General features: G+C 49.3%; 1 protein-coding gene across 5 annotated transcripts; it reads right to left on the bottom strand.

Annotated features, from left to right (window-relative positions):
* Positions 1-460: 460 nt before the first annotated feature.
* On the bottom strand, positions 461-10,547 carry TCTE1 (t-complex-associated-testis-expressed 1). 5 transcript variants are annotated; one of them, XM_017806773.1, is made up of 8 exons: positions 10,422-10,547; positions 9,757-9,908; positions 8,992-9,087; positions 8,211-8,267; positions 6,651-6,905; positions 4,153-4,721; positions 2,633-3,082; positions 461-686 (listed from the first exon to the last, which is right to left on the bottom strand). In XM_017806773.1, the coding sequence occupies exons 5-8, from the start codon at positions 6,832-6,834 to the stop codon at positions 519-521; spliced, it is 1,371 nt and encodes a 456-aa protein (XP_017662262.1). In that variant the 5' UTR covers positions 6,835-6,905; positions 8,211-8,267; positions 8,992-9,087; positions 9,757-9,908; positions 10,422-10,547; the 3' UTR covers positions 461-518. The 5 variants fall into 5 exon arrangements, with proteins under 5 accessions (XP_017662262.1, XP_017662265.1, XP_017662261.1 ...); XM_017806776.1 differs by lacking the exon at positions 8,992-9,087; XM_017806772.1 differs by lacking the exons at positions 8,211-8,267; positions 8,992-9,087.
* Positions 10,548-13,968: the final 3,421 nt, after the last annotated feature.

The raw sequence follows: 13,968 nt of genomic DNA on the forward strand, positions 1-13,968 counted from the left end.
GACTCCAGACAGATTTTGCTATAAATACAAATAAATTCTTGAGTAGAGCAGTATCCAGAAAAAGCTGCCAAGGAACTAGAAACAACATTCCCTCAATCCCCTATGCATCTCACATCCTCCTCAGCAAAATGCTTAAAAAAGCTGCCTGCCCTGAAAGTTAGCTCTGGACTAAACTATTTAGATGGCAGAGGCTTCACCTTAGCTGCTTTACAGGTGGAACAGTTACCTGAACTCAGCTTATTGCTGGGGCACTTTAGAAGCACCACAGGAGGTGGAATATAGTCTGGTGTGCAATGAGAGAGGGGCTCAAGAGGCAGACTGCTCTGTGGTGCCACTACAGTCCCTTCAGGTCTAACGTCTGTCTCCTATTAAGCCACAGGTTGGATGATGGGGGTCTGGGAAAGGCTGCGATGACAGCCACAAGATAAGTGTTTCTCAGAAATACAAATAAAACCAAGACTGAAGAAAAGTGCCTCCAACACTGTACCTCCCAAGCTCGTTGTGCTGGAGCATTTTATTCAGGGGGGCTTGGTGATGGGGTGCTGCAGCCTCACTGCTTCCCTATTGGCCCACACAATTTGGTGAATGAAGTACTCAGCCTCCTGGTCCACCTCTGTCCGGCGGAGGTCAAGCTCAGTCAAAGTCTTGTTGTCTGCCAGCCCTGCAAGCAGCTGCTTCCCACCATCCTGCAAAAGGATGAGAAGGAGTGGTTAAGGGAGGAGATCCAAAAGGGAGGTGTATTGCTCCTTTTCTCTCCTCCCCAGGGCAACTTCTGCTGCTGGCAGTGGAAAGTCCGTGAGATGGTGCCACAAAGGATGAAGGCCTTCACCCAAGCCTGAAATGTTGCTCACAGGAGAAGTGCAGGGAAGGAGTGTAACCTTATGCAGCTCTCAGTGATATGACACATGCTAATGACTCCCTCTGGGTACCATGTCAGGAGTTCTCAAGCTCAGACTGGTTAATAACAAGTCTGTCTGGCAGTGATAACCTGAGAGGAGTCTGCTCCCCCCTGTCCCTCAGTCCCCAGCTCACTGCTGGCTGGGGACAAATAGTAGTGTGATTAGTGTACTGTTCCTCATTCTGCTCCTCCTCTCATCAGTGGTGTGAGACCCAGTACTGGCAGTTTCCTGCCTGGATGCCATTTCCCAGACTGGGTTGGCTTTCCTGAGGGGAACATCTCACACAACTGAAGTCCAGCCTGCTTGGTACAGAAAATGTGATGTAGATAGCCTTAGGGAGGCAACTCACTCTGGGGCATTTCTCTTTGTTACCCAAAGCACTGTATTTAGGCATGTGACAAATTGAACTTTTTACCATCTTAGCTATTCTCTTTCGGGTACCAAATACACCTCCTGCCCCATCTCCTCCATCCAGATGGTCCTCTCATCCCACCACCCTCTCTCTTAGCCCTTTTGCCAAAAAGGGCAGAGCAAAAAGGACTGGGAAGAAGTCTCTTTTTAATGAGGTACAGAGGTCAGAATTTAGTGCATCTGTAGCAAACCCCCCAATTTTCCCAAAGGTAATATCACCAGCTGAGTTTTGGGCTGCTCTGAGGCTTCACAAATGGGTAACAGGAGAGCTCAACAGAAGGAAGATGCTAAGCATAGAGATTATTATTTACTAAACAAAAATCCTTCTATCCTTTCCAATCTTTGCCCACTTGTATCATTAAACTCAAATGGTTTTCCACATCCGGGACCATAAAACTCAGAACTCACAAAAGGTTTTCTGCCATCAAATCCTTTTAAAACCGTTGTCAAACACATTGATGCCAATATTCTTGCCAGCAGGGACAGCTGGTCTTGCTGTCTCTTTATTTGACAGAGAGAATAACTGAGGCAGTGCAGAAAGTTTAAAAGTCAGCATGATTGCTTTTGGCTGCCTAGTTTCGGATTTCTAAAGCTCTTTTTAATCAGCAGTGGAGAAGCGGTCTGGTTTGTGGGCATGTTGCATACTGCAGCTCTTTGGGATGTTGTAAGATCTGTGGATGCTCTTCTGTCTAGAAAATGTAAGCCTGTGTTTTAGGAGCCACTAATAAGCACCCAGACGTGACACTTCTGACCCAGAGCACTGCTCCAGGGCTGCAGAGTGAGTTAAAGAAGCTCAGCAACTGAGCCAATTTTCTAACACTCTCCTCTGAGCATGTGATGGATGGGAGAAATTCTGGGAAGGGTGACACTATCTGTATGCTGTTGAGTGACAGATGGCACAGCAGATCCAAAGCACAGAAGATATGCATGAGGCCCTCATCTCACGTCACCTATCATTATTAACTATTCTCACATGTGCAAAGTGGCTGTGATTTTTCCCAAACATACTCCCTGGTGTTCAGTTTCCTGGGAGTGGGAATCCCTCCCTGCCCAAAAGCCCAAAGCCTCAAAGCCAGATTCAGCCCTGTGAATGGAGCTAGATGTAACAAGTGAGATAAATATGTGTGCATGCACAGAATGTGTCCTTCTTCCTGCCCTCTGCCAGAGTCTCTTTCCTGCTCGCAACTGATTGTTATCACAGAGAGATTCCAAAATGAGGGATTCATTTGCCTCTGTGGCTTTGAGGGAGGGCAGGCTCAGCTTCTGCTTTTCAAATCCACCACACAGGCTCACAAACTGCAGGGAGAAGTGGGTTTTCTTACCAGCCCCAGGTGGTTGCATGAAAAGTTGATGCTCCTCAGGGTGGTGTTCTGAGCCAGGACCTGGGAGAAAAGTGTAGCAGTTGGCTCTGACAGGTTATTACTTCCCAGATGGATGGACTTCAGGGTGGTGTTGGTCAACAGGGCACGGCCAATCGCCTCCCCGCCTTTGTCCTCCACGCAGTTGAGGCGCAGATTCAGTGAGGTCAGGGTGGACTTCTCAGCCAGGGCTTGAGAAAGAGCCTGAGCCCCCAGGTGATGGATCTGGTTGTTACACAGATCAAGGATTTCTAATCTGCTGCGACTGATCAGCTTGCCAAGAGCTTGTGCCCCCTTGTCCCTGATGAGATTATGGGACAAATTCAGCTCCACCAAGCAGGGGTGATCCAGCAAGCTACGGGCCAGCAGCTTGGTTTTTTCATCATCCACATTGCTTCGTGTCAGCTTGAAAACCTGTGGGGATAAAAAGCAAGGTCACTAAAACAGCCAGTGCTTTGGACTGAGCTTTTACAAGATCTCAAGGGAGTTAAGCCTGTGGTCCTCCAGACAGGTTTCATCTCCCTTCACTTCCAATACCTTTAGCCAGTAGGTTTGAGTAGTTGCTTTCATAGTGGGCAGATACTTCCAGCAGGCAGGGCATGCCACTGGTGTCCCATGCCTATTCTAAGGAAACATGGTTTGTCTTCTGGAAATTCCTGTTCCTCTCCTCTGACTGCACAAGATTTTTAACTGGGGGCTGAATTAAAGCAAGATAAAGCTGTCCAAACGTCTGCAGCAAGTGACAGCAGAGCCCACCTCAGATCACAGTCCAACATTGTCTGAATGAACATGCACACCAGTGGTAACCACAGTGCAATGTCCTGTGCTGCCAAGGCACCTTAACAGCCACAAGAGAGGTCATTTCTCTTTTGGAAGCCAAGTAGACAAATATTTCCCAAAGCATGGTGATCTATGGGGAGAGTGTTCAGCCAGCTTGCCCTGTCTCTGCTATAGATAGCAATGCCTACTGATGTTTTGGAGGGGCTATCTTCACTGCAGTTACCAAAACTGAAGATGCTCCTAATGCCCAGGAGGAAAACCCTTCATCATTCTAAGAGAAGTGCGAGTATTTCCCCATGCTCTTCTTGGGTGTCTTTGCTCCTCTGGGGCAGGTTAACATGTATTTACTCAGCATAACTACTAAAACTCCTTACGAAAAACTCTCTCCGGACTTCTCCTTCCCTCCCAGAACTGTGTGAGGAGTTGAAACAGGAGTGCTGCTGTCCCTTATGCTACAGGCAACATGTTTTGTGGGAGTAAGTATTTTTCTCACTGATCCTCTGACAACCCGTTCTAACAAGGATATTACAGAATGAGATACTCAGCACTAGGCCAGCAAGTTACATCACTGCACTCTGCCAGGCTCTGTAACTTGCAAAAGGAAGGGTGCTGCCAGCAAGCAAAAACTGGTCCCTGCACTTCTATCCCCAGGTGATTTGAAGATCTATCTGAGGAAGGGGAAGGTTCAGTTTGGGGTACATTACTTTCAGGTTGTGGCACATCTTCACGGCAGCAGCCAAATTGCAGCAGTCCTGGTTGGTGAAGTTAAAGAGGTTCCACTCAAAGTTCATGCCACAGTCCTTCACGCCATAAGTGAGATGAAGCTCTTCAAGGTGAGGGAGAGCAGTAATGAGATCTTTCAGGTCGTAATGTTGCACGGAGACCTCACCAGATTCAAAGTCACTCCCTGTATCAGAGAGGTCATCCCTCTCCTCTTTTTGATCCACCTTCACTGGTGGCAGGAACTGATCGATCTCCAGTTTCCGCACATAGCCTTTGCAGAGCGGGATGAGCTCTAGGACCTGGTTGGGGTCTGTGGTGTTAGGGATGAAACATTTCAGGATGTTCTCCAGGTGACGTTCAAAGAACATCCGTTTCCAGCTGTCTCCATAGTTGGAGACATCACACAGTTGCCACCGCTCAGTACAGCACCTCTTCCAGTACTCCTCATCGCTTACTAGGTTGGCAGTTACAGCGAGTGGAAGGCCAGTGGAGAGCCTGTCCAGTACCTTCCTTTGGTGTTCAGGCAGAAGATAGTTCAAAATAGGGTTCTCTGGAAGGAATAAAAAGAAAGAGAGGTTGGTCTGGGCTGTAAGAACCAGGGCTAGCTCTACGGTTCTGCCCAGCCCTGCAGCTGTGTGCCCAGGCCCTCCCTTCTACTGATACTGCCTCTCTTCTCGGTTGCCAGAGGCTGGTGCACATAGCTAAGCTGGCAGAAAATATGAAGGATTCACCTCCTACATTTCTGTGTAGGATTTGTAACTTTTACAATAAATATCAGTGTAATTGGGTTTACTCTCATAATATTTGAGTACTGCATCAGAAACTTAGCTCCCCATTTAAATTTAGTTTGAATGGAGTTTATATTCAGAGCAGGAATTCTGCTCTCAAGAGAGCTAATTCAGCCTTACAGCGATGGGAGAGCTTGGCTTGCCATTTGCTGAACTTTCTCCCTTTTGGTTTCTAAGCATATTGAAGAACAGTATTTGAGAACGACTGTCTTGTGTGTGCTCTACATGCAGGTCCTTGTGCCTATTTATCTTAAGTCAAGTGTCTGTCTTACCCCAAACTGATTCCTCTTCCTTTGCACTAGGACACACTCCTAGCTTTTAGGTCCACGTTGTTTAAATAAAAGTTTGTTTTTTTCCAGGAACTCTCTCCCCTCAGTCTCTTTCCCAGTTCTCACCCTAGGCCTGAGCTAGCTTTTGTCTGGTGAAAGTTCTTTGTGGTAGGAAATGCCAGAGAAAAGTCATGTGTACCCACATCGTGACTGTTTGGTGACATGTAGAGTCGTGTTGAGTAACAGAAATCATCAGTGGAGAGACCTATCTGCACATGGGAAACCAGATTTTGAGTGGGGTTAGCTTTATATTTCCTCTGTTGCTGTGGCATTTCCTTCATAAGGACACCCAGAGTTTTACCACAGTCTCTTCCCGGAGTCTATTTTCCAGCATCCTACAGCTGACACTGCAGTGACCTTCTCTGCTAAGTCCCACAACACAAGCAGAGATGGGACACAATATGGGCAGGACTGGGACAGTTTCACTTGGGTTCACTCAGGCCACAGCAGTGGGCAAGGCGTAGTTGCACAGCTCAAGTAATGGCATGAGGGTCCCCATGACACCAAGCACACTGCTTTTATGCACACACAGTGTAGGCCCAATTCATTTGGCATCAAACTGACTGGTGAGGCTGGTAGGACTGCAAGGGTGTCCCAGCTCAGACCCTCAAGTACCATCAGCTCCTGGCATAAGGCAGCACTGAGCTCCTCTTTACTGCCTTACAGTCCCAATGTCGAGATAGCCTTAGAGCTATCTTTAGTCTTTGCTGCCACTTCACTGAGTCAGCCAAGAAGACAGGTAGGCCCTTCTTTTCTCCCTCCCAGTCAGTTCTCAGATGAAACATGCTTTTTCTGTTTTGCTGTTTCCTCAGTCCACCTGCTTCAAAAGCACATTCTCTGCCCAAGGATATACCTTGTCACATCACCACAGGAAGCCGTGGAGGAGGGCTGAGTCTGTGAGTACAGTACGTATTCTGAGATGGCAGCTCCTCCAGGCCGGGAGCAATTCTCCATCTCCTTGTACAGCACTCAGTATAACAGGGCTCCATCCTCAAGGGCTAGCATAACACGTATATTAATCAAGAGGAGGAAACAGCAACTCTACAGCCCCAGCCATGGCTGAGGTGAGTCCAGAAGAGCACGGATGGAAGGAGATATGATTGAACAAGGTCAGGGCAGAGTCACATCCTGGACAGCAGCCCAGAGGACTACAGCCATCCCTGGAGTGTACAAGTACATACTCAGCAACTAAACAGTTTGTTTAACTGGCTGCTCAAAGGGATATTTCTCCCCACCTATCCCTTTGGCAGGGCTGGGTACCACACTGCCTTTCAGATGCATCTGCCTGCCTTGTTGACTCTCTGCTCCCTGGGACTGATTCTCTCTCTCCCTGTGCCCCAGGGTAAATGCACTCCCACTTACTTTCAAAATTGTGAACAATGTGCTGGAGGCAGAGCTCAGTGAGGTGAGGGACAGTGACAAGGGACCAGTTGGGGTCCTCAGTGATGCAGCGGCGTGCATAGTATAAGCCAGCATCAAAGCTGGCCTCAGATGGATCTGGTGAGGGAATGGCTGTGCTCCTATCACCAGTCGCTGGCTGCTGCATCCTGCTCAGGACCCACTTCACCCTCAGGAGAAGTGCTTAAGAGTCAGCACCACATTTTCCAGCTGGACTGCCTGCAAAAGAAAGAGGCAACTTCAGAAAGAGGCCAGTGATAAGAATGGTCTGCTCACACTGCTCTCCCGTAATGCACGTGGCCCCTGCCCTTTGCCTGCCTCCTCTGCTTTGGGCTGGAAGCACTGCAGCCAAACAACTATTACTCAGCCTTATCTTTATATCCTGCCCTGTGCAAAGAGGTCTCTAGGCGCTACATGTAATAAGCAGATAATAATGTGGTGTTAATTCAGAGTGCTGTTGAAGAGGATGGACGGGAATTGATTGTTTACTGTCTTTTCCAATAAAAGGAACAGGCAAAGCTGACAGGAGCTGGGTTTAAAGCAAAGGGAAATGATGGTTCGTTACATGGTCTGCAGTTGAACTGGGGAATTCCTTGCCATGGGATGTTGTGGATGCTAAGAGACTGTGCAGTTTCCAGGACAAGTCCATGGAAGAGAAACCCCTTTAGAATGATTAAATGCACAGAAATCATGTGGCTCAGTGTGAGCTGAACACAGCTGGAGGTGGGGAGGCTGCTGGAGGAAAGAAGAACATATACTTGCATTGTTTTTCTACTCTTCTCCAAGTGTCTGCTTCTAGCCACTGTCAGAGATGGATTGTTGGGCCAGCTATCCCCCGATTTGATCCAGTATGCATGTTCTTATGACTCTTTAAAGAGAGATGCTTTACAGATGAATACATTATAAGTGGGTTTTTTTTCCTGCATTTCTCAATTACTGTCCAGCTGAACTCCTTCCAAACATCCATTAACAGATGAGATGGGTGAGACCTATTCAGACTGCACTGAGCCTAAGCAAATATGAACTAAAAACCCAGCCTGGAACAGGAGGAAGTATGCCCAATCCTATTAGCTCTGCAGAGCTCTCCCAGACCAAAGTTTTCCATTTGCTGTTTCCTATCCCAACCTCAGGGCCAGTGCTTTATGCCATCAGAATCCCACATGTATGGTTATTGCCTGGAAGTCTTAATGGTTCTCTTACCAGCACTACCAGTCTGAAAGAGGCAGAGAAGACACCAGGAAAGAATCTTCCACTTGAGTTCTGGGTTCAACAAGAAAGCAGGAGGATGAAGCTATATTTCCTGGGAGGCACTGGTGTACAGATGGCAAAGACAAAGGCTGTAGGAAAAGGGAGCCTGGTCTGAAGAAGGGTGGATGTGGAAGAAGGCATGAGCGACAGGCAGCTGTGAGGACGGACTGGGAGTTGTTTTCTTGCAAAGCTTCTCACCCTCAAAAGAAGGTGCTTTGATGGTGGGCCACCTTTCAGGGGGAAGAGAAGAGGCCTGGTTCTCCACAGCATACTTACCCCGCTGAAATTCAGCTCTTGGTGCTTGATAGACTTCAGCAGAAGGGCAAAGCACAGCTGGAAGGCAGTGAGGTGGCATTAATAGAAGAGAAGTGACTGGGAAAAATGTTTTCTCCCTGCTCAGTCCTTTGTCCTATTCAAAAACCATCTGTATCACTCTGTCCCCCAGGCCAGTCAGAGCTAATTGGAGCTTCTGATGGCTTTCCTGACCTTTTGGAAGCAATCATTAAAGGCCAGATGTTGAGGAGAGCCAGTGCAGCATTGGTGGCCTAGGATTATTTCCTGTCTGTGTTCCAGCAAATGATCCAACTGCCAGTTTACCAATGGCAGATTGCTTTTTGAAGGGTAGCTAAACCATGGCACATGCAGGACTGCTGGAGAGGAAGCAGGAGACAGGCAGAGCTGAAACCCATCTCTAGAAACAGTGCAGCTGCCTCCATGCACTGGATGAAGCTCTCTGAGTGAAGCATGCCTGCAGTGAGAGGTCAGTCATTGTGCAGTGCTCAGCTGTGGGCCAGCCCCAATGTCAGGTGGCCACAAAGGAGAGGCAGACAGCTTGAGGTGCCTGTGTCTGGGCTGCTAAGAAGCTTTCCCTTGAGTCCCAGAGCAAGTAGCTCAGTTGACTCCACCATCCCCACTTGTCACTCACTATGAAGCCAACAAGAGCAAGGCCGCAAGGCCTCTGAATCAACCCTAGTGCCAGGTCTCATGCTGAGTCACCACTCCCAATTCCATTCCCACCATGCCAACACAGTGAGCATACCCTGCCAGGTGTGCTTACCACCAGGGGAAGGACCTCGTTCAGCCCACATCCCCTGTGACTCGGCTGCAGAAGTCTCACCCATCCAGAGCTGACACGCCAAGCCAGTTTCCATACCTGGTTTTGTTAAGCGTATATTTAAAAATGGAGAAGCATTGTAATTCACTATCAATAAATGAAGTCAACAGCATTAATGCACGCTCCTTAGGACACACTCTACATGCACAGCAGTCACCTATGCTAAAAAGGCTTTATTAAATGATATATAATGAATGGGGTCATGTAGTAAACTCCCACTGTGTCATTTAACACCCAGGTTAGACTGAAAGGTAAATAATGCTAAAATTCTTAAAAAAAAAAAAAAAAATCACACTTCCCTTCCCAGGAAGAAGCTGACAGAAGTCCACTCACACAGCCAACTTATGCTGCTACTAATGTGACTAACAAAGCTTCTCCAGTTGAGCCTGTTTTGATCTGGAAATAAAAATTTTTGCTCTTCTGATTCACATCAAAGCCCATAGAGAACAAAAAAGAAAAGCTGTTTGGAAACTGGTGACCTTTGGCTGATGCTTCTTACCAGCATTATGGAGATCCAAGATATGGAACAATTGTAAACACTGCATTTACTGGAAAGTTTGCAAGTGTGGGAGAAATTCTTTCTGGTTATGCCCCAGCCAAGATCACATTCACATTGAATCTCTGTCTATCCATGAATCAAGGAAGCTCTTACACCACTGCAGCAGTACGCCAGTTATTCTGCACATGTCCTGACCTTTGTGCTGTTACCTGTAGTCCAGACAAGCAATCCCAAGTGCTGGCTAACACTGCTGATCCTGCTGCCACATGCGAGGACTTGCCACACTCCCTTGCACTTCCAAAGGCTGATGCTAAGCGTGCATTAAGACAGGCTAATCAAGAGACTCAGTGTCTGCAATGGCCTTTAAGAGAGTTAAAAAAAAAAAAAAGGCGTGTCAAATGAGGAATCTATTTAGCTTCAGATATAATGAAATTTGTCTGTAATGGAAGATTGGGCAGAACGAGGCCAGCCAGCCTTTTGGGAACATGGTTAATGTCACCACTGTAATCCAGGCGGTGCGAAGGGCCAACACCATGGTCCTGGACCTCTGCCGGCATGACGCGGAAAGGGCCTCTTCCCCAAAGGGATGTCAGAAACACGAAAGCCCTTTCGGACCTGAGCATCGCACACCGCAGCCCGGCCACTGCGCGCAGCTGGCTCTGCCGTGCCAGCCCCCGGACACTCGGAGAGGGGTCCCTTCCCCACGGGCAAGGACAACGCCTGGCTGCTGCTCAACTCCGCGGCCCCCGCCAGCCCAGCTCCATGAGGTGCCGGCGGCACGGCCTTGCGCTACCCCCTCCCGGCCAAGCTCCTCTCCAGCGACCCCGAGAGGGAAGAAAAGTCATCAGCCCGGCCGCTTCGTTAAGAGTCAGACCTGCAAACTGCAGGAGGGTGGGAGTGTTCGGTCACGCCAGGTGGACGCTCCCGGCCCCCGCAGCGCCGCGGGCGCGCCCGGGCGTGAAACGCGCGGGGCCCCTCAAGGCCCCTCGGCCCGGGGGGCTCCGGCTGCCGCTGCGTCCCTTGCTGCGGGGCGGGGGGGCAGGAACCACCCGGCCGCCGCCCCGGCCCCGCCGCCCTCTCCCGCCGCCGCTGTGGCTGCGGACGCGGCCGTTGCCGGGCGGGGCCCCCGCGGGGCGGGAGGGACACCCGGCCGGGCACGCGCGCGGCTGGAGGGGCGGCTGGTCCCGCATCACGCTGAGGAGTTCGCGGTGAATGGGAGCCCTTCTCTTCGAGCACGGAGGAAATGTGTGAGCTCACCACCGTGTCCCTCACGGGGATGCTCCGGCGGTGCTGGAGTGGGGCGGGAGGGGCCGAGGTCCCGGACACTCCGGCGGCGACAGCTGCTGTGGCATCGCGGCATCATGGAAAGAATGGAGCAAGGCGTGTGAATGGTTCGGTACCAATATTCAAAGGGCGAATGCTGTTTTTTATTGCGTGTTTGTAATGCTAAAAGTATGCTGTCAGTGCGTGAAACAGGCTTGCTTCAAGGTCTCATATTTTGGGGCTGTTACCCCTGAACGGCAGATCACAGGCAGGTCCGAGGGGGGGAAAAGCAAACTTGAGAACTCCACTGAAGGCAAGATCTTGGTCCATCTGCTGTGTGCCCATCTCTCCTCCTTGATTTGCTCTTTTTTCATTCTGCTGTTAAGCATCCTCTGTAGAGGAGGGGAAAGACTGGAATTCTCATCAAGGCAGTGACTACACACACATAATGCTGTGGAATATAAAGAGTAAACAAAGGGATAAAAACATTCACTTCCTCTTTCCATTCCTCAGATCTAAGCATTTCAGTATTTCCCAGGGGATTTTCAGACTGAAATGTGTCTTTCTTTCTCTTCATCAGAATGCTGATACACTCAGTAGTGGGCACGTGAGGAGCACAGCCAGCCTGTGCCCTGTGGGAGCATACATAACACTGGTGCCAGCTCTCATGATTGTCCTGCAAGTCCCATAATAGCTGGCATTTTTAGGAAGCTGTGCTGACTTTCGTATAAAATATACCTCCTGGTCGTGAAAAAGATGTTACAAGCATGATCTGAGAATACCCAAAAGGCCCAGCAACATAACAATAAATGCAAAGAGGCATAGATTAAAAACGGGATCAAGATTTTGAGGCCTCCTTTGTGAGTTTCAAAGATGGGAAGTTAGGCTTTGGCAGCAATGTACTTCTTTTTCTAGGTGTGGCCTGATTCTGTCACTCAACTCCGCAGAAGACAGTGACACTGCCTGTGAGTCAAGCTGGTGTTTAACACAGTGGGGGTGTCATAAGCCTTGCAAAGCCCTTCAAAAACACTGACCCCACACTGACCATGTTATTCCCGGGAACACATCTTCAGGCCTTTTGAGACCTTGAAAAGGAGAAACGAGAGCAATATAAGACCAGAAATATTTTATCTTGCACTGATTCCCATGCATGCATTCAGTCAGACTCCTGAATAGCAAAGGAGATAGCCAAACGGGAAACAAAGAAATAGCCTCCCTTAGTTGCCTCCACAACAGTGATCGATTTCTGAGCTGAGCCTTCAACAAGCCATCAACTGACATTTTTAGCCCACCTCATGGCTAGCATAATGCAAATGTCATATTTTGGACTTCACAGTCCCATGGAGTCCAGCTGTGTCTGTCCAGTCATTGATTCGCAGAGAAACGGTGCCCAAGTATTGCAGTCAGTTGTTGAACTGGATGCAATCTGGTGTTGAATCATATGCTGAAAACAAGGAATGGTAGTCAAAAAAATAGCTGTGTTAACTCTTTATCTGCCTTAGCATTTATTTCCATCTCTGTAGGCGTCAGCACCTGTTCCCAGTGGGGTGTGCAGTGGCAGTTCTTTCTCAAGTGCTGTGGAGTAGCTGACTGTGCAGGGTAAAATACCCATATCCATTCCCATTCTCCCTGTTCACATCTGAGGGTGAGGATGAGGGAAGCTGCTGCTTCCTGGCCTTAGTGACTAGAGCACTGTCCTACCAGCAGACCACAGATGCCTTCTGTATCCTTGCAGCTGCCAGGTCTCAGATTTCTCCCAGACAGCACCTGTGTCGGCGTTGTGCATTATCAGCTCTGCCAGCTTTGCCTGGAGTTGGAGGACAGCGTAACAGTAGTCAAAACTCATATCACAACAAATAAATAGGACAGGAGACAGGTCCTGCAGTGCCTTGTGTGGGAGGAACATATCCCACAAGGCATCTTCTGCTGCTAATATGAAGACTCAGGTGCTGTTCTGGAAACAGAGATATGGCTGTAGGGTGACAACCTTTTTTAGTGTCCTAGGCATGATGGAAAAGTAACATGTTATCCTCCCTGGCTTTGCTCAGCCACCAAGACACCTTGCAGCCAAGCAGCTTCCCTCCTTTCCCCTCCCATTCCCTCCCCTCCTCTCTCCTCTCTCCTCTCCTCTCCTCTCCTCTCCTCTGGTACCAGGACCAGCTGTCTCCTCGGGGACTGCAGGAACACATCTGGTGAGGCTTCTGCCCATGGCAAGTGGAAGGCTGTTTGTTTACTCTGGCAGCTGGAGGTAGCAGGAGAGGAAAAGAAAACCCCTCTGTGCAGGTGTCCTCCTATTCAGCTCTGCTGGTACATATTCTGCAGCACCCTGTGTCCTCATACCCCACCATGACAGACAGAAGTCCTCTTGTGTTGCCAGAAGTCACCATACCAATCCATGATATCATTTATTTGAGTCCTTTACTCCACGTGGGGCAGCTTCTCTAGCTGCTACCCAGAGCAAGGCTACACCCATCTGTCAGATGTGGTTCATCTCTCCATGGGGAAGAACCACAGGAACAGCTGAAGGTCAGGTTTGAGAGGAGGCTGTTGGTGTTTGATTTCTGCCTGACACTAAAGGGATTTGTTAGGGCAGGAGCCAGCAAGGTTTGTCCTTGGCACTGGTGGAGTCCTCTTTCATGAATGGCTTCTACTCTTTCAATGAAGAGCACAGAAAATTGCCAAAACTGGAAGGGACTCAGCAAATTGAGGATACTGAGGAGCAGGGACTGGCTCCAAAGCCCTGTCTCCAGGCCCTTCTCTGCTGGCTCCCTGCAGCTCTTGCTGGAAAACACTGCTTACAAGCAGCCAGCAGCTCCTGGAGTCCTGGGGGAAGCAGCAAAACAAATGACATCCTGGAAGGAGGAAAAAGGCCCCTGCACAGCCAGTGCTCAAGGAATGGGGAGCAGGATGCTCTCTGTGCTGTCACTCTCCCAAAGCTTTCTGGTCTCCCTAGGTCCCAGCAGGAACCATGCAGCTGCTGACAGCTATTAATAGATGGGGAGAATGTGGGCTCTTTTTCCTACTGCTTCCTGGGATGAATGGTAATTACCCTTAATGAGACTGGTTCTACCTCCTACCTTCCAGCCCCCTTGCCTGCTCTGGCAGGGAGAGACCAGCTCATCTGCTGCCTGCACTGGCTCTGTGGGGAGCAGGGCTTG

This window comes from Lepidothrix coronata, unplaced genomic scaffold (assembly GCF_001604755.1).
Source record: "Lepidothrix coronata isolate B3197 unplaced genomic scaffold, Lepidothrix_coronata-1.0 Scaffold16, whole genome shotgun sequence".
In the NCBI taxonomy this organism is placed as follows: Eukaryota; Metazoa; Chordata; class Aves; order Passeriformes; family Pipridae; genus Lepidothrix; species Lepidothrix coronata.